The sequence below is a fragment of the Cryptomeria japonica genome, chromosome 10 (assembly GCF_030272615.1).
Source record: "Cryptomeria japonica chromosome 10, Sugi_1.0, whole genome shotgun sequence".
NCBI classification, from domain to species: Eukaryota; Viridiplantae; Streptophyta; class Pinopsida; order Cupressales; family Cupressaceae; genus Cryptomeria; species Cryptomeria japonica.
Window position 1 is genome coordinate 6,802,342 of NC_081414.1, and position 21,594 is coordinate 6,823,935.

General features: G+C 37.0%; 1 protein-coding gene across 1 annotated transcript in view; it reads right to left on the minus strand.

Moving 5' to 3' along the window:
• The window catches only part of LOC131069396 (uncharacterized), a 152,001-nt gene that overhangs the window by 12,968 nt on the left and 117,439 nt on the right, over window positions 1-21,594 (minus strand). Inside the window, exons 5-6 of the mRNA XM_058004794.2 lie at window positions 7,840-7,936; window positions 7,671-7,762 (exon numbers count right to left, since the gene is read on the minus strand). Coding sequence (XP_057860777.2) covers window positions 7,671-7,762; window positions 7,840-7,936 — 189 coding nt within the window. The remainder of the gene's footprint in view (window positions 1-7,670; window positions 7,763-7,839; window positions 7,937-21,594) is intronic.

A 21,594-nucleotide genomic window follows, 5' to 3' on the forward strand; every position in this document is an offset into this window, starting at 1 on the left:
TTTTGTCTTGCTTAAGCTTTTCTCGCGTTCCCTTAAGGGGACTACGTTAGAATGGTACAACTCGTTACCTGATCATTCCATCCAGACATTTGACCAGCTTATGGATCTGTTCCTCAAACGGTTCTAGGCTAACATTGGTAGCAGGGTCACCATCGAAGACCTTGTTCATTGTAAACAAAAGCCGAATGAGAAGGTTACAGATTTCATTTGTCGATATCAATCTATCTCTACCATAATGCCTTTTGCCCTACCTGATAGTGACTTGCAAAGAATGTTCATTGGAAATTTGTAGCCAACATTGAGGGAGAAATTGTCTCTTAACCAATATTAGAATTTCGCTAACCTGTGTTTTGCACTGACTGATTACCAGCATACGATGACTCAGTTCAAAGAATCTACTTCGAACCCTCATACTGGTGTTTTGGGGGCATGTCCACAGACACCAGCGATCGTTGTTGCACAGGAACCACAACATAATAGGGCCTTCACCAAGTTGAATGACTCCTATTTAAGCATAATGCAAAAATTGCTAAAAGACAATCCCATAACCCTTCTGGAGATTAGACCTTTGCCTGACAACAGACCATACCCACGTTGGTATGATGGTTCTAAATTCTGTCAATATCACCGTGTGCTTGGTCATGACACTGAGCATTGTTATTGTCTTAGGCATATAGTCCAAGACCACATCAATAGTGGAGCTATAAAGGTCGGTGATAGGAAACATAAATCCAATAAGTCTGTTGATAAGACAAACAGTGAGTTGCAAATTTACACAGATCCTTTTCCGCCGCATTCGTCTAGCTTTATCTCTGCATCATATTTAGGTCTAATATCAGATGATGGCCCATACGTTAATATGGTTACTATTACTCTGATCTCGCCTCCTAGCCAGAAGACGAAAATCTCTAACATATCATTCACCCTTCTAGATGCCCCATATTGTGGAGAGCCTACCCCTCTATACATCCCTGCATAGCTAAATGGTCAAACTATCACGGGTGTGATGGTTGACCCTTTGTGCAGAGTTGTCATCACAAAGGAGACTTTGTTCATAAATGAATGGCATAGGCCAAGATATGATGAGTGTCATGTTACCTTGAGAACACATAATGGGTTGTCTCTTTCTCCTTTGGGTAGTATCACCTTGATGGTCCTCGTGGGACCTGTTGATGGTGTTTTTACACACTATGCAACACATAATAAAATACTAAGTATTCTATCCTCTCTTGAACAAAGACTCCCAAATGCTAAGTTGCGTGATCAAGTGGGACGACTCCAAGGTTCTCGAATGTCAAGTCTTGCCGTGCTCTTGGATAGACTCAGTTGTATATGATGTGATAATGTGTGGATCACAAGGTGGACTTACGTTGAATGCCTAAATGCTCAAATGATGCTGGAACGTAGGACTTCACTTATTTAAAAAAAAAGGAAAAAAGGATAGGGTTGAGGAAGCTATTCTAACTCTAATAATGTAAGAGCAAAGGGCAATCTTTGATGAAATTCAACTAAGTCTTGCTTCAACATGCAATGAACGTCTCCACAAGGCTAGTGCGATCTCCTAAGGATAGCTTTATGATTTTCAAATCATCACCACAAGCATAGACACCATCAAGTTGATGTATATCAATGAAGAAGCGATAATTGAAGTTAAGCTTGGCTAAATTGATCCAGTTGACTACGCAAGGCACTTTACCATTGGCAAAATGTTAGTAGTATGGATATAAGAATTTCATGATTGATCATACACAAAGTCTTTCGTTCATCTAACAACATGAAAACAAATTGAGAAGCAGAGACCATGCGAATTGTTGAATCAACATATCTTCAATGAAGTTTACATGCTTCTTACAACAATATCTTGGCAACAATCTTTGCCTTCTCTTCCTCCTCTACTTCAATTATTTTCTGCTCTACTACTTTCTTGAACTCTGTCTATGATTGAACTATGTTTACCACTACGAATCACTTTAGATTAAAGAGTAACAGAATGGAAATACACATATATTATTCATAAAGCAGTTCGCAGAACATAACAAAAATCACAATATGGCCAGAATGATGTCTTTATTGCATCAGGCAAAATGGATGTACAATAATCACTAATGTCGGGGTTCCCTTACAACGCAGCATATATACTACTCGGAGGTTGGCGGAGACACCAACCGTCGCAAATTGCCAACTAACCCCTACGGGAACACCACATGGCCAATTAACTAACATAAACAAAATATTATTCCTAAGTTGACATTTACCGCCAACATCATCCCCCCCCCCCCCCCCCCAAAAAAAGTAGTCTTCCAAACAACGAAAAAAAAATGGGAGCTCATCTAACCTACTAAACTACTACTGGTGAGAAGGATTAGATGGCGTCCCTAACAAAACTGAAGACTAGGAAGTGCTCGACTGCTGCTGGAGACGCTGCATGCGCTAGGTAGCTGCCAATTCCCGTTCCCGTGCAGTTTTGACCATGTAGGCAGCTTCAATAACCTTGTTGCGTGCTTTTTGCAACTCTTCACCCTGTCCCTTCAGTTGCTCCTCCTTTCATGCCAAGTTCGCCTCCAACTCCGCCACCTTGGCCTTTCGCTGGGCCTTCTGGTTGTCTTTGGTGACTAACTCCTGCCTGTACATCACCACCGTTTTCTCCAAAGATGTCACCCGTGAATGCTCCTGGGCCAACTGTTCCTAGCTCTTATGACTATGATGAGCCAGTGTCTTCATTGTTGCCTCTGCCACACATACTGCCTGGTCTCATTGTGCGGTGACTGCTTCCATCCAGACTACTGCCATTCTTCGGTATTTCAGGACTAGATCCTGAAAGGCAATCTCCATCCCACGTAGGGATACACAAATGCCATGCCCATCATCTACCACCAGGGTGGCCCTCCATGTGTCCAACATCTCCTGAGTTTTAGATTTCGGCCATCCCCTAGCTGTAAAGCATCGAAAAAATTCCCCTTCATATCCCTCCTTCATGAATGATAGGAGTCGCTACGCCACCCTGGCAATGCAAGGATCATGCCCAACATCAATATCCTTCACAGTGTGGCCCACATGGCTCATAAATTTGGCCATCCCTTCCAATTGAGACACACATTACTGCATAGCACCGAAGGGATCCTCTGGGTTGGCTCTAGGCAAACGTAGCACCAATTCCTCTGTCTCGGGAGAGGAGGATTCCTCCCCTCCTGCCTGCATACCAACCTCCTGCAACTCTTGTCATGCCTGCAGTGCCCTTCCTAGATCTTGTTCGCCCGATGGAAGTTCCATTCTGCCATAGGGCTCCATATCGCCAAATGATGACAGTGCCCCTCCGCCAAGTCTGCCAAATGGCAGTTCCATTCCACAAAGTTTGCCAAGTTGCGTCCTACTTGGTAACTTTGGTAGGTTCGCCACCAAAACGCCCAATGTCTCCAACAGCCATGAATCAATTGTCTCTTCTTGCCCTTCAGCACCTCTAGTGGGGTTGAATTGTGTGAATGTCACTCTTGCCATGGGTGTCGTCCTGGATGGCGGTGATGCCTCCACAATCACCCGTTCTTGAGATTTTGAATTTGCCCTATCTTGAGGAGATTTTTCATTAGTTTTCAACATCTCCTATTTTTTAGGAACTTCCCAAAATTAGGGTTCCGGGGTCCAGGAGAGAGAATTCTCTCTCGAATCCAAATCTATCAAAATTTTGAAATTTCGATGCCTAATGGATTTTATTTTTTAAATTCCCGAGGGGATTTTTTCCTTCTGGTTCATCCTTGACCCTCAATTTTCTTTGCCTTGGAAAATTTCTATCTCTTTGACTTGGGCATGGAAAATTCACCTTGATGGAGGAAATTTCAACTTTTCAAGTTTTTCCTTAACGCCTTGATTTTGGCACCATTCTCAACAATTGGGTGCCATTTTTCTCTTGTGAAGGAATTTTCTACTTTTCTTATTTTCCATACCACCCTTGTTTGAGCACGTTTCACTCTTCCTTGGGCACTAGAAGCACTTGGGCAAGGAATTTTCACTTTTTGATTTTTCCATGGGCCCTTGATTTTGGCACCCTCACTAGGGCGCTATTTCTCCTTGGTGAAGGAATTTCCCATATTTTCCATTTTCCACGCCTATCGCATTTTGGCACTCTTCTCCACCTTTGGGCGCCATTTCACCTATGCCAAGGAATTTGGCATTTCTTTCAACTTTCCATGCCTTAATCATTTTGGCGCTCCTCTCTGTGCATGGGCACTATATCACTATCAAGGAGTAAATTTGACTTGTTTTGGATTTTCCATGACAACCTCCTTTTAGCGCCCTTACTGGGACTTGGGCACTATTTGGGAATGAGGAAGGAATTTGAACATTTTCCACCTTTCCTTGACCACCTTGTTTTAGCGCTAGACTCCTGACTAGGGCGTTGTTTCCACTTGGCCAAGAAATTTTTACTTTTGAGCATTTTCCTTGCTTTATCCATCTTGGCACTCATCTCCTAGCATGGGCCCTGTTTTCACTTCATGAAGATATTTTGTGATCTTTTAATTTTCCATGGCTAACCCATTTTGGCGCCCTTGCCTAGCGTTTGGGGGCCAATTCCACCTCGTCAAGGAATTTGCACGTTTTTCAATTTTCCATGAAGACCTTGATTTGGTGCCCTACCTAGGACATGGATGCCAAAATCACTTGGTCAAGGAATTTTACCTTTTTCCATCTTCCCTGACTTAGCCAATTTTGAATATTACCAGATTGAAATGCCATTTTGGGGAATTGAAGTGAATATTGCTAGACTTAGAAGATTTTCACTCTTTACACTTCTGGAATGGATGCTCACACTTAGCCATTTTTTTATCAATTTAGCCTGCTTTTTGACTTTCCGGATTTGGGAGTGTTCAAGAATGCTCAATCTTCAGTGTCTGCCTGCGAAAAACTTGCCACAAATGGAATTTCCAAAAATAGAAAGTGTTTCAAAACGTTAGGACTACGGCAAAATGGGACGCAGGGACACTTACTAAAAATAGAAACTTACTAAAAAATAGAAATTACTAAAAACAGTAAGTTTTTTTTTGGCAAAATTAGACCAATCCAAGAGGCAGTGAAATCCCTAAAATATAAGAACTTTCTAAAAATAGAAAGTTGCTCAGAATTCGCTCAAATTTCACGTGCAGGTTCCTTGAAGGGTCCTGATTCCAATGCAACACTCACTTTTTCCAAAACCCAAAGGAAAGGCCTCAAATTCAGGTCTGAAGGTCAAAACCCTAAAACAGACAAAACATGCTCCATACTTAGCCAAATTTGCTCAAACGAGCTGCAGATTTGATCAAACTGACCCCCAAACACTTGCAAACCCAGAGGACTGATGAGACAGCTGCGAAAAGACCCAAAGAACCAAAACCAAATGACCAAGAGGACCTAAAAAGTAGGGGGTCCCCATTTGCAATGGGGCAATGTGTGAAAACATCACAACACTAAGAAGAAATGGAGTGTATATCATTGTGAAAGAAAATTTGAGTGGAGTATCTGCAATTCTGATGGTCAGGTATAACAGTGGCAATTCCATAGTCTTTACTTTGTGATTGTTATTCTCATAACAGTATATTCTCCAAAAGTTTATACATAACTCATTTGTGGTGTTACAAAAGTGACAGTACTGAAGTCATAATTTGCAGATTACTAGTTTTGATAATGTTGTTAAAAAGCTTTGTTTGCAGATCTGTGTGTTAGTGTTTCCTTACTCAAAATATTCAAAGATAGATTACTATTCAGATTGTCAAAGATTGTCTGCATGTTTTAACACTGTAAAGTTCGGTGCATTTGAAGTTGAAATCAGTAATATTTTGTAACTGTATTGTTCCTGGAGTTGGTGCTCTAAGGTTATTGAGTTGGTGCTCAAAGGTTTTGAACTGTGAGTTGGTGCTCTTAGAAAAGGGGTTGGGTGACTCCTTAGGGTTGGTGCCCTTAAACATTGTAATTGGAATTTTAACTGTGAGGCTGGATTAGGACAATAGATCCTAACAGCATTTCTCACCATGGTTTTTCCCATCTTGGGTTTCTACGTAATCTCTTGTGCATTGGTTTCTTTGTATGGGTGTATCTTCCAGATTTCAGTTTGGTGCTTTTATTTCAGAATTATGTTTATAAACTTTGAATAAGATTTACAAAGGATTAATTGGATAAGAATTTAAAGTTTTATTTACTACTGATTCATCCCCCCCCACCTCTCAATAGTAAATTTGTGTTCTACAAAAGTTACTTTCTGACAAACTAAAATTAATTATTTGATTTTCCTTTTTTACCACTCATTCGCAGACTCAGACTCAGAGAGTACTCAGTAAGCCTAGAATTTTTGGCTAAGGAAATACTCAGAAAATACTCGATAAAAACTAGGCAACTTAGAGAGTACTAAAAATTAGAATTTCTTAAAAGCACATATATTTTTTGCAAATTCAATTGCAAAATGTATTAAATTAAAAATTGGCATCTCAAAATAGAAAATGCAAGGTTTTATAGCCAAAAAAAACATGTGAAAAATGTATTTTAACCATCATTTTACCCCATCAGCATTTTTATCCACGTTTTTCTTGTGTCTAAAAACTTGCGAAGCAAAAAAAATAGAGCATACTTGGCAACTCAGAGAGTACTTGTAGAGTCTACAAACTATGCTTTACCACCCCATTAGCCCATGTAAAACATTAAGGAAATAAGCTAAGGGTCTTCAATAAACTTATGCCTAAAAAGGGGACAAGATAGGTTATGTGATGTAACTTTTAGGATTTATTAAGAAAGATCCTATTATTAAGTCATGAGGCAAACATTTGACCTTTGCACCAATATTTGAAGACACATACAAGCTTACGGATCATAAGGGGCTTCACAATTAAGACCACATTGAGTTACAATGCTTACATCTTACCATATCCATCTGAAGCAAGTCCTGCCATACGTTTTATTGTGCATTTCACATTGTACTTGCTGGTTAGCACATAACATTTTATTTGCTTGCACTCACCATTAAAGCATCATTCAAATTTCATCCTACATTGAAGAGCAGCTAGCTTAATCCCGGATAAAGATTTGACTCAAGAGAGTGTGGTAGTAGATTGAAACTGGTCAGCACATAACATTTTATTTGCTTGCACTCACCATTAAAGCATCATTCAAATTTCATCCTACATTGAAGAGCAGCTAGCTTAATCCCGGATAAAGATTTGACTCAAGAGAGTGTGGTAGTAGATTGAAACTGGTCAGCACATAACATTTTATTTGCTTGCACTCACCATTAAAGTATCACTCAAATTTCATCCTACATTGAAGAGCAGCTAGCTTAATCCCGGATAAAGATTTGACTCAAGAGAGTGTGGTAGTAGATTGAAAAGCATCATTTTCTGTATTGGCTCAGAAGATGGTAATCAATTCTGCACACTGATTCTCCCTATGATACATTGTAATCAAGGACTGCAGTTCACTCTGTTGTAAGATCTTGTGGCAAAGGTTGTGAATATAATTCAGCCTATTAATCAATAAGATCATTGTTCCATCTATTGTTGTGTCATTGTGGTTTCTGATGTGTAATGTCGTTGCACTTGCTGCATGATTAGATAGTTCTTATCTGAACCCATCCATGACTGCATCAGTGGATTTAAGTTTCTTTCTAACAGACAAACTAAACACCAATAGAAGAAATAGGAAATAAAGAAACTTACACAAGCTGAGGAGAATGAAGTGCTGAAAATGAATAAAGCCTTTTATCTGCCATCAGTCCAATATGACCAAATAAAGCCTCACCGGCATATAACTGCAAAATAAATTCTAAGGTAAGATTCTTCAAATACCCATTTTTGTGATAATATCTATTTCAGTAAGAGAGAATACCTTTTCTTGCCGCTGCTTGTTAAGCCATTCTGGAATGGTATTAGCGTATGCCAAAGTCTCTTCAGCGGTAGATGAAACATAAAAGATGGGAACCTGCCTATCAATGTTTAGTTTAGCACACAAGAAAAGAAATTAGGATCAAAAACTTACCTACCACTTGCGAAAATCTTCTCCAATTATAAAGACCAGCATAAAGTCCCTTGTGATCAACAAAGATGGACAATATATAATAATACAAATTTAAAGCATTATATTTAATGAATGAACACAATTTCATAGACGAAATGTGTTTTTAAAAACAAAACAAAATGCAAGAAACATGTAGGGATGCATTTCAGGGACAGTAGTATGAGGGTCATTTTTGGGGGACGGCGGGTTGGAATATGGTTGGCATGTAAGCTTCTATAGACCTCATCCAACATCATTTTAACACTGTCATGTTATATTTACTGCTGCTATATTTTTGATCATGAGACAGTCAAATTTCTACGAGTCCGTGAACAGAAATATAGCAGCAGTAAATATAACATGACTATTGTGCCTTGCACACACTCCCCGTCGTCGACAGGGTTCCCCCCCCTTTCTTGTTTTTCTGTCTCCTCCTCACTCGGGTCCTGAGTGGGAAGTTCTGGTAATTCGTAGAGAGATGATGCAGCAGCTAAGAGTTTAAATGTTGAGAAGATGACTAGCCTAAGTTCTAGGTACTGGAGTATTTGCATCTTGAAAATGAGTAAGCAAAATTTTCACCGTATTCCAAAAAGAAATTATTTGTTTGTACTTCTCACACTATACCAGTAACCAAATTATAGCAAATACAACTTTATTACCATATTAAGAATTTTGAAGTTTGTAACTTTTTTGAATAGTGAAATTAGAAATCCAAATTATTGCTGGTAGTATTAACTGTTATATCATCAACTATGAATTTGAATCATGATATATTTATTGCTGTTATACTACAGTTGTTGGTGTCACTGTTGTCATGATTAATTTAGTTGTTATAATATTGTCATGATATATTGCCTTTATATGCTGTCATGACATATTTAACAGTCTTTTTTTATTGTTATGAAGTATTTTTTTAAACCTTATAAAAAATTGCTTCTTTTTTGAAGGGGATGCTTAGCCATCCTTGTGACAGTCAAGGGACGTCTAAGACATCCCCGACTACCTTGGGGATGGCTAGGCATCCCTAAATATTTCTTGCTGTCCCCGATTTTGGGGATACCTTTTGGGATGTTTCCAGTCTCTTTCATATTGGGGGAATGGCTAGGGGATGTCCCATAACATCTCCCCGTCTCCAAAATGTCTCAAGGGATAAGGTGTTGGCATTGTGTTGTTCACCAAGGACTGCAAAAGAGGAAAGAAATTTGAGAACCACTGATTCACCCCCTCCCCCTCTCAGTGGTGCATTGTGTCTAACATAAGGATGGGGGTATGAAGGGTGGTGCATGTCCCCATGTAACGCAGCTTTTTACTTGGTGCAAAATTTATTTAATTTTATGATCCAAAGGACCTAGAAGTCAAAATTCTTCATCAGCATAGAAATCATCCAGTTGTCAGCAAATCAAACAGGTGGTCTCTGCACGGAGAAACTTTGAAACTGCCAGGTCAACTGAAGGAGCAATTTTGAAACTGCCACAACAATTTCATGATAATAACGGGTGAAGATGAAACCACTTCTCTACACAAATGGATTGTCTCACCCTAATAACATGAATTATGGAATTTGAAGCAAATATTCTGAATTTTTAATTCCAATTCTACTTCTAGGTCTTTCTAGTGCACAAGGACACCCCAAAATCTATATAAAGTATTAAAGACAATAAGAGGTTGAATTGGATCATCAAAAACTTGTCTGAGTGTTGTAGTGAAATTGAGGAGAATGCAGTTGTAGAAAACAACAGAGAACTGAGAGTCTGACAGTGAGCAAATGGCGCAGCCACCAGTTGTATCTACTCTCTGTACTTCTTTTGTGATTATTATTATTTTGTCAATGAGCAATTACTGCTACCAGCTAATTTTTCCTCTGCATGGGGTTTTCTAGGTTAAATTTCAGAGTTTTGTGTGGTGAAATTCACTAATTTCTACACTTACTTTCAAAATTACAAAACATTCTATCCTTTAAGGCTCTCTAATTGCTCAAATAAGTAGGACAGTAGTTTGAATTCATGTTCTAGTAAATTCTACAAGATTTTTCTTAGAAATAACAAATCAGTTTAGTATTAGAGAAATTTGCTAATCTTTGGGAATTGGGAAAATGGTTTTGGGTGATAGTGAATAGATCTTCAAAGAACAAAAAGTTGCTAGCTTGCAATCTGGAAATCACTACCCAAAAGTGGAATCAAGAAGTAAGAATGAAAGGAGATTTGAAAGCCCAAGTAGTCAACTTCAAGGGCCAAATGGAGAGAATGGTGATGAATCAAACTTGGATCGGCCAACAACAAGAACATACGACACAGCAGCAAAGAAAAATGGTCCAAGAACAGACATCTATTGGTTCTTTGGTGAGAACTCTAGCCAAGAAGTTTGGCATATAAGACAATGGAGGGGATGATTTTGACAAAGAAGCATTCTTGGAGGAAAGTCCATTGGAAGCAAGAAGGTAAAAACTAAGCAAAATTCATTTAAAGTTCAAAAAAAAAATTGAAATTAAATCATTTTAACGACAACTAAATGCGGAAATTTAGATTCCTACATAAAAGAAATGCATGTCTATTTTAGTGTGCATAATGCAAGTGGGGCACAAAAGATTTCTTTTGCACGTCTCAAAATTTCCAGTTGTTGACTTATATGAAGGAAAAGTTATTTAGCATCTTTGGAAATGACGAAAAAAAAAATTATGTCTAGTTGGGAAGAGTTCAGCAATTGATGACTCTTAGGTTTTTATTTTGTCTTTTTAAAGAGAACTTAAGATTGAATTGTATGAGGAAACCCTCTCTTGAAATTCTTATAGTAAGCTCCCTGATTTAAACTACACCTAAATTCTAAACAATAAACAAGTTTGCAACTTATACACACTTTACAATTTTATCAGATTTTTTATAATATGGAGATTTGCATGAAAATGAAAAACCTGAAACCAAATCATAGCTATCCTTTTTATCTTGGAGGTATAGAGCACAAGACTTGAAAAGTTCTTTATCTCACAACGTGCATTTTTTGTTATGCAGCTGACCAATAATATGAACTGAAAATAAATGCTTTCCATTAGTTAAAATAGAGAGAAATGGAGTTACATCAACAACAGGATTTAAATGAAATCTAGTGCAATATTGAAGGTAGCAACTGAAATAATAATTTATTGTTCGAAATTTACAAAGGAGATGAGAACTCCTTAAATAGAGAGTACAAATGATGTTTCTATAAAAGAAACGATCCAGAATGAAAGACAGAAAGGAAACTTCCTAAAACTGACTAAATGATGAATGACAAAAAGGAAACTTCCTAAAACTAACTAGATGACCATTACATGCTAAATATTACAATATTACTATAATACCCTCCCTTAATGGCCATACTACTAACTACCCTATAGAAGACTTGACATAATCTGTAGGTCATTTGACCACGAATGCAAAGAAAGATAACTCCTCTTCAAAATGCTCTGCAACATGAGCCTGCTGCTGAGACCCTCCCTGATTGGACTTCTGATCAGCCAACCGCTTTCTACAGAACCTCTAGATATGACCAAGTTTACTACAATCCTTTCAACATGATGTTGGGTAACAAAGCTATCCCTCCCTTTATCCAGAGACATTGAGATCAACTTCTCAAAAAACTTCACAGGTTTGGAAAACCATGATTTTGCCAAAAATCATCAAAAGAAGCAACACCCATGACTTGTAAAAAAATACTCAAAAAAACTTTTGCAAAGGAACACCATTCGTCCTAGAAACCCTAGGTGCGACCCAAAACAAGCTGCAAGAAACCACAATTTTGTGGAAAAAAATGTCACACCCTTGATGTGATGTAAAATCACACACGATTTTGTGAAAAGGTCAGCAAAAACCTTCATTTTGTAAAAAATACAATAAAACTGCATGACCATGATTTTTAGGAAAATATCATACAAAACCCTCGGTTTTTATGAAAAAAATATGCAAAACCCTTACATGATTTTTTGTGGCAAAAAATCAGGAAAACCCTCCGACAGAGAAAGAACCCATGAACAGAAAGATGGCCAAAAACCCTTCAGCAAACGCCTTAAAAAATCTTCAATAAAATCCTCAATTTTTTTCTAAAAATTTCTCACAAAAAATTCAAAAAAAACCATGATTTTATTTAAAAAATTGTCAAAACATTTGAAAAACTTTTAGGTAACAACACAGTTTTTCATAAAAAATCATATAAAACTTCTAGAGATAAATTCCAGGTAAAATACCCATAATTTTTTTTAAAAACATGTCAAAAAAAACCTAACACGCTCTAATACCATGAAATAATAATTGATTGTTCGATATTTACAAAGGAGATGAAAACTCCTTATATAGTGAATACAAGTGATGTTTCTATAAAAGAAATGATCAAGAACAAATACAGAAAGGAAACTTCCTAAAACTAACTAGATGATCATTAAAACTAAATATTACAATATTACTATAATAGCAACTCCTTAAAAGCATACAAGAAGAGAACACGAGATGAGCATGAATCTTCTTATTATTGATTTATCAAATCTCACAACACAACACAATAATCTAACTTCACAGTTTGAATGAAAACTTTTTCAACATAAGTCTTGCATAAACTCTCACTACAAATTGTGTGCTCAGGGGGACTTACTTATAAGCTCATCAAAGGTTTTGTCTAAAAATATTGCGGGTGATGGAGATAGCAAATTCTGTAATGCTTTTTGCCTACAATTGTTCCATTTATGTCATGTTCTCACCATAAACACACTCACTTTCGTAAGCAAGAAGGAAATAACAAATAAATCTAGAAATTGATTTCTATCGGTCAGAAAAATTGTCTTACTAGTAAGACTTCACAAATTTTATAATGAAGCCCGATTTAAGAAGCGCCAATCTAACACCCATACCGTCTCCAAGCAAGAAGAAAATAGAAATGGATAAATAAAAAGACACATGATCAGCGATTTGCTAGGGGAAAAAAAGCAGAAAACAATTAGTAAACTTACATTAATAAACATTAACTTGTTGATTAGTCAATGGTTTGCTTAGGAGACAACATAAACAGTAACGATTCCTAATGAAGAGGCATCGAGTAATTTGAAGAGACATCACACTTGCAAATGTTGCAACCCTACGTCTTCTCTTGAAGGCTATATGTAATGTCCACTTTTGGGATTCCCCTTAATTTAGTCCTGAAACAACAATTCTACTTAAAACGAGAATTGTAATACATTTATAAATATAGTTTAATTGATTCTAAAGACATCTTATTATAAAAATTTAAATCATGATGCTAAGAATAATTTTAGAAGATGGAACTTATCTTGATAACTTTCTCTGACTTATGCTGATCCTAAACCTCCCATAAACTGATTACCATCTCCTTACAAACTGCTCAGGCTCTTCACTATCTCCTCCTATATTATATATTGATTTTCATATACTCAGAAATCTCTCATTGCACATAACCTTTTATCTTGGCATCTCTAGTTATATAGTGGTTAATGTCTCAGATGGCTTTATTGATGTCCTCCGTTGATATGTCATTGCAGACTATGCTGCAAGTTACCTCTCACTGTTTGTAGCATTTTCTGATATATCGATTTTAATATGTTGTATGTTCTCTTCTCAATCGCTTATAGCAATGATGTAGATTTGTTGTTTCTGGTTAGACTCTTGAAGTATGCAATGATCTCCTCAATTATCGCTTATAGTGATACGGTAATTGCTATATCTGATTTGGCTCTATCGATGTGCAATAAGCTTAGTAATGGTCTAATATGACCTTCGATCTATATATGAATGCTTTCCTGACATATGTGTTTTTGTAGCGATTCTATATGATCTCCAGATATGGATGCTTGCCTGATTGATCTTGTGAATTATTGCGATTCCCAAGGCGCTGTCTGATATGTATTGCTGGAAAATATGTGCCCAAAAGACAAGGGGCTATTTCCTCAATAAAAGCGAATCCACAAAGGATGAAATAAGAAATAAAAATATCCCATGATTATTCTGGAAATGAATGCCGATCCACATTAAATATCTTGTGGTATTGCATGCTTGCATACATGTCCTTCCTTGATTCGTATCTATTCATTATTTATACAAATCATACTTTTCCGTCTAACTAATTGCTGTCTAATAGTCAATCAATTAATCAATGGCTGATTGGATTTGTTTAATGAATAATATAACCTTAATCACACCCTTGCACATCCCCGCGTCTTTTTGATGCTTTTGATTAATTTATGGAGATTGCATTAGTATGAAAGTGCATTTCAAGTATATTCATTGTCATTGATAAGGGTCCTTTCCTTGTATCATGTATTCTTTATGTTTGCTCGCCCTCTATTCTGCAATCGAACTTAATCAATCTCCTATCAGGTTTCAACATTTACATAGTGGCTCATTGTGTGGTTCGTATTTCACTTAAAAAGAGTTTGGAAGGACTTTATATTGTTGCAAGGGAGACCATTCTGACATGCGTCAGATCTGGTCTGCCACGAAGATTACCATGTGATATGCTGGACACTTATAAATAGCAACAGCAATCAAGCTCAAGCAACTGGTGAGTTGAGTTTCTTGGGTTCTTCCTGATGATATCCAGATTGTAGCATATATGTTTCATGTTTGGCCAAAGAGTAAACATCTCTTTCTTCTTCTATCAAACTGCTTCACATTCATCATTTAATAATCTTGATTATTCTCAATACATCGTCATCAAACAATTTGGTTTCAATTGCATCAACTTATTATAAAGATAATACAAGGAGCTTTCTCAATATCAACAATATTTTATGAGGTTCAGTTTGGGGACATCACACCATAAAGGGCAGAATTATCATATGGAAGAAGGCATGGAAGGGAATGAGAAAAGCAAACTTATATATAGAATTAGCATTCGTGAGGGATATCAACAAGGATCAAAATCATTATAATTTGCAACTGCATTCGTCAGATCAGATAAGAGATATATATCGACAGCAATTAATAGCAGAATTCTAACATAGACTGGTATGCATAGAAATACAAATATGTTTGATGTATATATATACTGGTATACATATGAATATAGTTATATATTATGAAAGATAAAATATTTGTTATAAATACATATTTTTTGTTTAGGTAGTGAATAAGGGAATTCATGGATTTATTTATATTAATATAATTCTTGGTTTAATCTATATTCTTTTCCAAATAGCAGAATGAGTAAGGTTCGCAAGGAAACATATTAGGGAAAGGTGATACAGGTTCTCACAATGTAAGTACGCCAACCCATGTTGGATGGATGGGAGTTATTGCCACTCAAGGCCAAGGGGGGTCTGAACACGCCCTTGGGCTTGCTTGTGATGAATAGTTTTTCCAAATGCCCTAACATGCTCTCCTCTCTAATCTCTACTATGATTGGTTACTAGAAAAGAAATTATGGATTAGATTCAAATGTAGTTGTTATTTATCATTTCATTGAATGTTAATTGTTCATTTACACTTAAAGTTCAAAAGGCTATTGCGTGATTTATCTAAATAGATTAAGATGATTGTTGATATATATGCACTTATATTTGTTGGATCCCTAACCCTAATAGAAATAATTGGTCTTATGAATTATATTTTAAATATTGTCTAGCAATCAAGCCAGGATTTATATTGATAAAGAAATTTTATTGGTAAAGATATAATTCTAACTATATCACATCTCTTATTTTAAGTGAACTTGTGATTTTAGGGCAATATTTAGGATCATCACAAAAAGAGCATATTAAAATTGGTATCAGAGCCTTAAACCTACCCTACGGGACAAACATACTTAACTACCACACAATTAGGGTTAACTATTCAACCCTTTTCTTAAGTGAATCAAAATCAAATAGGCCAACATTGCACTTGTCTATGCGTGTGACTTTCAAATGTTTGCTTCATGCTTGGCGTGTATTTATATGGCTTCATGTCCTACATGTATTTATACTTCACTTCTTGCATGTACACTTCATGCCTTATGTGTATTTACATGTATTACTTCATGCCTTGAGTGGATGCTTCATGCCTTACATGTATGCTTCATGCCTTGCGTGTATTTATGTATATTGATTCATGCTTTACATGCATGCTTCATGCCTTACGTGCATTTATGTGCATGCTTCATGCATTACACATATTTATGCGTATGCTTCATGCAAATTGTGTGTACACTTCACACCTTCATTTATATGACTCACACCTTACATGTATTCATGTGTATACTTCATGCTTTACGCCTTAAATGTATTTATGTGTATGATCCATACCTTACATGTATTCATGTGTACATATCATGCTTTATGCCTTACGTGTATTCGTGTGTATGATTCATGTCTTACATGTTTTCATGTGCATACTTCATGCTTTACGCTTTATGTTTGTTCATGTGTATGATTCATGCCTTACGTGTATTCATGTGTATACTTCATGCTTTGTGTGTTTTACAAGATATATTTCAGCACGTTTACTCCATGTGTGTTTTATATGTGTACCTTTCTCATGTATGCTAGTGTATTGTATGGATGCTTTGTATCTTACGTGATTGCCCAATGTTTGTTATACTTTCGGAATGATTACTTCAAATGTGTGTGCCTTCCTAATGTATGCCTTATGTCTTGAATATACTTCATCGCGTTTGATGTGTTTTCAGCAAGTTATTCCATGTGTTCTCTATGAGTACTTATAACTGTTCTTGCATTCAAACTAAAATGGGGTGCATGTTTTAGATTATCAAGGTCCTCCTTTCTGCGAACATGAGTCTCACAATCCCCCTAATATTAGTAAGACACTAGTAAGAACAACATAGGGATTGTTGAACATAACAAAATCTACAGGGTGTATGCCAAAGGATAGGAAGGAAGAATGTGTGAGAATACAAACGCTCAAACACCATGAAGTGGTGATGTAAGAACTTCATGAGTATAATAAGTTGCGTATAAATTGTCAGGAAACGTGTTGAGATTAATAACCATTCTATTCATGTGAGGAGCGGGCCATAATAACAGTACCATCCTCTAGCACACACTTGTGACAAGTTTACAACACAAAACTAAAACTTATATTGATAACCTTGTCGTTAATTAGTCCAAAACAATGAACTAACAAACCGCTCAAACCCCAACTTAGGTATAAGAGGCTTGGTAATTCAGCCATGTCCCAGAAATCAACATGAAATAAAGTACTCATCAATAGCTAGACATTAGAGAAATCAGGTACACTCTCCAATCATCTTCTAGACCTATTTAATCAGGAACAGACCATCCTTCATGCTCTCTAATTGGTACAGCCTCTGTACATTTTTGAGAAATTTATCTCACCAATTGTCATAAAGTTTCTCAAGAAACCTAGACATATCTGAATACCTATCATAAACAATATTTTTCATATCACAAACTACTTATCACACATAATGAACCATCACAAGACCATAATCAAGAATTGAAACAATTAGTAAAGCCTAATAAAGTACGGAGCATGATTGAACATAGCTATGTCAAAGATTCTTTACAAAAATTTAAAAATCAAATTCTTAACATTCTACCCTCTCTCAAACAATTGTGTTAAGGTACAACTACGATATAAACAAATGAAATTCAGTAAACATATTCCTAACCTCATAAGGTCTCCGTTTTATGGTGTATAGTTAAGCATTACCCTTTCACCTTTGGGCTATACTCTTACCTACTATACCTACCATAGCTCTTTCATGTATGGTACGATCAATCATAAATAAGGGAACTATAACGCATTTATGGACAAAAAGATGTATTGGCTATCAAACAATGCTTTCATCCAAACTAGTATTATTAGATTCCTACAACCTATGAAGAGATTCTATTGTAGAATAAAAAATTATCCATTGAGGAAATAGGGAATCAATCTTATAAGACAAGTGATATCATCTACGAGGCATCACCTTAATGACCTATGTTTTGCATCTTGGATGAGAAGGCAAAAAGACAAACATTAATAGGAAACATCGTCATTAAAGTCATAGATGTGTTTCATACTTCTAATCCTCATCTTAATATATAAGTTCTTGCATTAACATTGCGCAGACCATTTACAAAGTGATGCGAAGTGAGGATGAGAGAAAATTATCTCCAACTCGAAATTTTGTTGTTACAAGTTCAAATTTGCAACTTAAGGTAATATCAGGGTTATGAAAGCTAATTATATCACAAGGAGGATGTAAAAGACTACGAATCTCCAAGGGTTAGTTTAGGGACCCTCGCATTGAAAAAATTTGGTTAAAATTGTCATTGCTTGAGGACAAGCAATCTCGGGAAGAGCAGACTGTCATGTTCCCACCATAAACACTCTAACTTACATAAGCAAGAAGGACATGTAGAGGGCTCTGACGTGGCCAAGAGTGCAAGAGAAGCACCGGAACATGGTCGAGAGCGAACCAGCCCTGTCAGGTTCGCAGCATACGGTACATACTAACATAGAATGATGGTGACTCCTCAACGAGTCTGAGCCTGGAAAGGTAGAAGCTCCCAAAGTTCTTAGGGAAAGGATTGGAGGATCCAGTACGACATCATAAGACATGCAAGACCATATAGATGGTTAGTCGTCAGGAAGATAAGGATTATTCGCTAAGGGCATTCCTTGCCACACTACAAGGGGTGGCCATTGATTGGATCACTGAATTGGATTATGAACATACTGAATCCTGGGAAAAATTGAAGTAGGTATTCCAGGAAGAGTTTAAGTTGTTGCGGGATGACAATGAAATTGTGGCGGATATCTATAATACCAAACAAGGGAAAAATGAAAATGTACAAGCTTACAATCGTAGGCTCAAGGAGTTGTTGGGTAAAATGGAAAACCAACCAGCCAATGGGCTAAGAAATGATGGTTCATCGAAGGGTCGATCCTCTCTATGAGGAACAAAATGAAGGTGGTACCTGTTGGTGTACTATCATATACTGAACATTAGAATAAAATATCCAAGGATACTCTATCCTCTCCTGAACAAAATCACTACTTGTGCCAAGATTGCGAGAAAGACCACAAGGCGACTCCAAGGTCTATATGTGCAAACGGGCGACTTTATGCGGATAGCTTCCTTGGTAGTGTGCTGAATTACAAAGGGGACTTACGCTCAAAAAGATCATTCACAAGCTAAGACTTAAACGAATTTAACAATAACTGCTCTCTTTTTTTTTTGAATATCAGATTTTAGACTTCTTCAAAAAAAGGATAAAAAGGATAAGGGTTCAGGAGTTCTATGCTACTTCTAAGTTATTCCCATGAACTCAAGAAACAGTAAAAACCGGGTGAAACCAATAACGACACTTTGTTTCGCCACACTTGGACAACTACGCAAAGCGGGTGCAATCTTCTAGGGTTGTGCTTAAGATTTTCATACTTATGAATAATACCAACAATTGAACAATATTACTCAAAGTAGAAGTTAAGCATCCACATCAAAAGCTCAGGCTAACTTTACACATTGAACGAAAATCGTCCATCCAAAGAAAGTATGAGCAAAAGTTTCACCAATCTAAACTACCAAATCCCTTATTCATCTAACAACTTCAAAGCAAATTACTTTAAGCAAATCTATTCTATTCTATTCTATTGTAGAAGAAAGATACGCAATCATGCAACCACTTAATAACAAGAAGATTTCAAGGCAAATACTTGCAAATTAACTTTTATTATTCAAATAGCTCTAAGCAACAATTTCATAAATCTCTCCACAACCATGAAAATGAGAGAGAGAGTTTATATAGAGTTCTGAAAAATGAATGAATGGTCGAGACCAATCTAAGATCAACGGTCAAGATTAAAACACAACCCTAGATAGAGTTTCTAAAAATAAAACTAGAGACAAATGCATGTTGGACAAGTGGTGTAGTTAGCCATCTCCTATAAAGGTGCATCCTTATCCTCATGGGCAGCAGTGTGTTCAATGAATCTAGACACAATTGAGTCGACCTCTTCCATGGTGACATGTGGCAACATGTTGATTATGTATTTCCATTCGTCCAAATCATCTGCGCTAGCAGCAAAAGCAATCTCCCACTCCAGCTCTTGTTTCTGGAAGGCATCTCGGATAGACAAGAATTTTAAAGCCTTAGCCAAATTTTGTTTCAAGACTGGTCCTGTGATGGGGAAGAAAATCTCCCAAATTTTGAGCTTTAGGCTTTCCAACTGCATATCACTTTCTCTGATTGTTTCTTTCTCGAGCACATCTGAAGCTACAAGGAAGAACTTATCCTGAATCTCTTTCATCTGCTCTTCGGTCTTCGCACTATCTGCCTTTACCTTCTCCAGGACTTCATTGCATGCAACTAATGTCCAATGCCATGCATTAAAATCATAGGCAGACCCTGCTGCAATTATCTCTTTGTTAATCAATTCCTAAGTATGCATGCCCTTCAATACTCTAAGGCATGGGATAATCATGTCTTGAATATCCTGGAGATCAGCCCATGCTTCTGCCATGCTTGCAACTCTGGAGAGCAAGAAGGAAGTCTGCCCATATGTCAGTCTCAATTTGTCCGCAAATGTTGCTGCTCCTTTTCCATTTGCCATCCATTCTTTGCTTTCTCTGGCCGTAACTGCTTCTTCCTCAGAATATCCGAATGTCTCCTGTGAATTAAAAAGTGGAGGAACTTCAGGATTGACTTGATTGAGCGGCTTAGTCAAGTGTTGAATGTACTCCCTCAGGCGCTCAACTTCTCTTTTGTATTCCCTTTTCTTTCCTACTTCTTTGTCCAGTCTTGCATTTATGGAAGCGACTAAATTATTCAAGTCTTCAACTTCTTGACTCTTAGTAGTTGGTCCCAAATTGATTGTAGTGATTGCATATTCATGAGAAGCAATATCTTCTTTTGCCTTGTCTACTTTTGGCACAGCAATCTGCATCATGAGACAGCCGGCTTCATCTCTCTGAATGGTGGAAAACCTTTTGGCTGGCTTCTTTACAGCAACCTGTTCTAATCTGGCCAAGAAGTCGGCCATATCATCTTCTTCTTGAACTTCTATTATTTGTATCTTTTCTTTCAATCTTTCCTTCAGCCAATCAGGAACAGGAGGTTGTTCAACGCCTTTCACTTCCTGATCATTCTCTTCACATGGCATATTCTAGCCTCCTCGAAGAGCAGAAATCATTCCCTCCTTAAATTCATTGCCCAGAATATCCATTTCATTATCTGACTCCAATATTTGTGTGCCTGTAGGAGACGGGGGCTCTTCATCTTCTTGATGGACTGACTCTACATTTCCTCCATGAACTGGGGAAGGAATCTCCATATCTGCTAATGACTCACCAATAGCCAATGTATCAATTATGTTCCTGTTGATGTGTCTTTTGTACATGACCAAACACAGAATAAAATACCTAAAGGTATCTTATCCTCTCTTGAATAAAGTTTCGCCGAATGCTGAAGATTTCGCCGAAGGATCAATCGAGGCAACTCCAAGGTTCTTATATGCAGGTTCTCTACGTGTGGATAAGCTCTTGTGGTATGATGTGATTTTTGCTGGAATCACAAGGGGACTTACGTTTGATGACCTGAGCATCTGATTTGCTGGAATCACAAGTCCTATCTACTAACTGGGAGATAAAGAAATATCAAAAGAT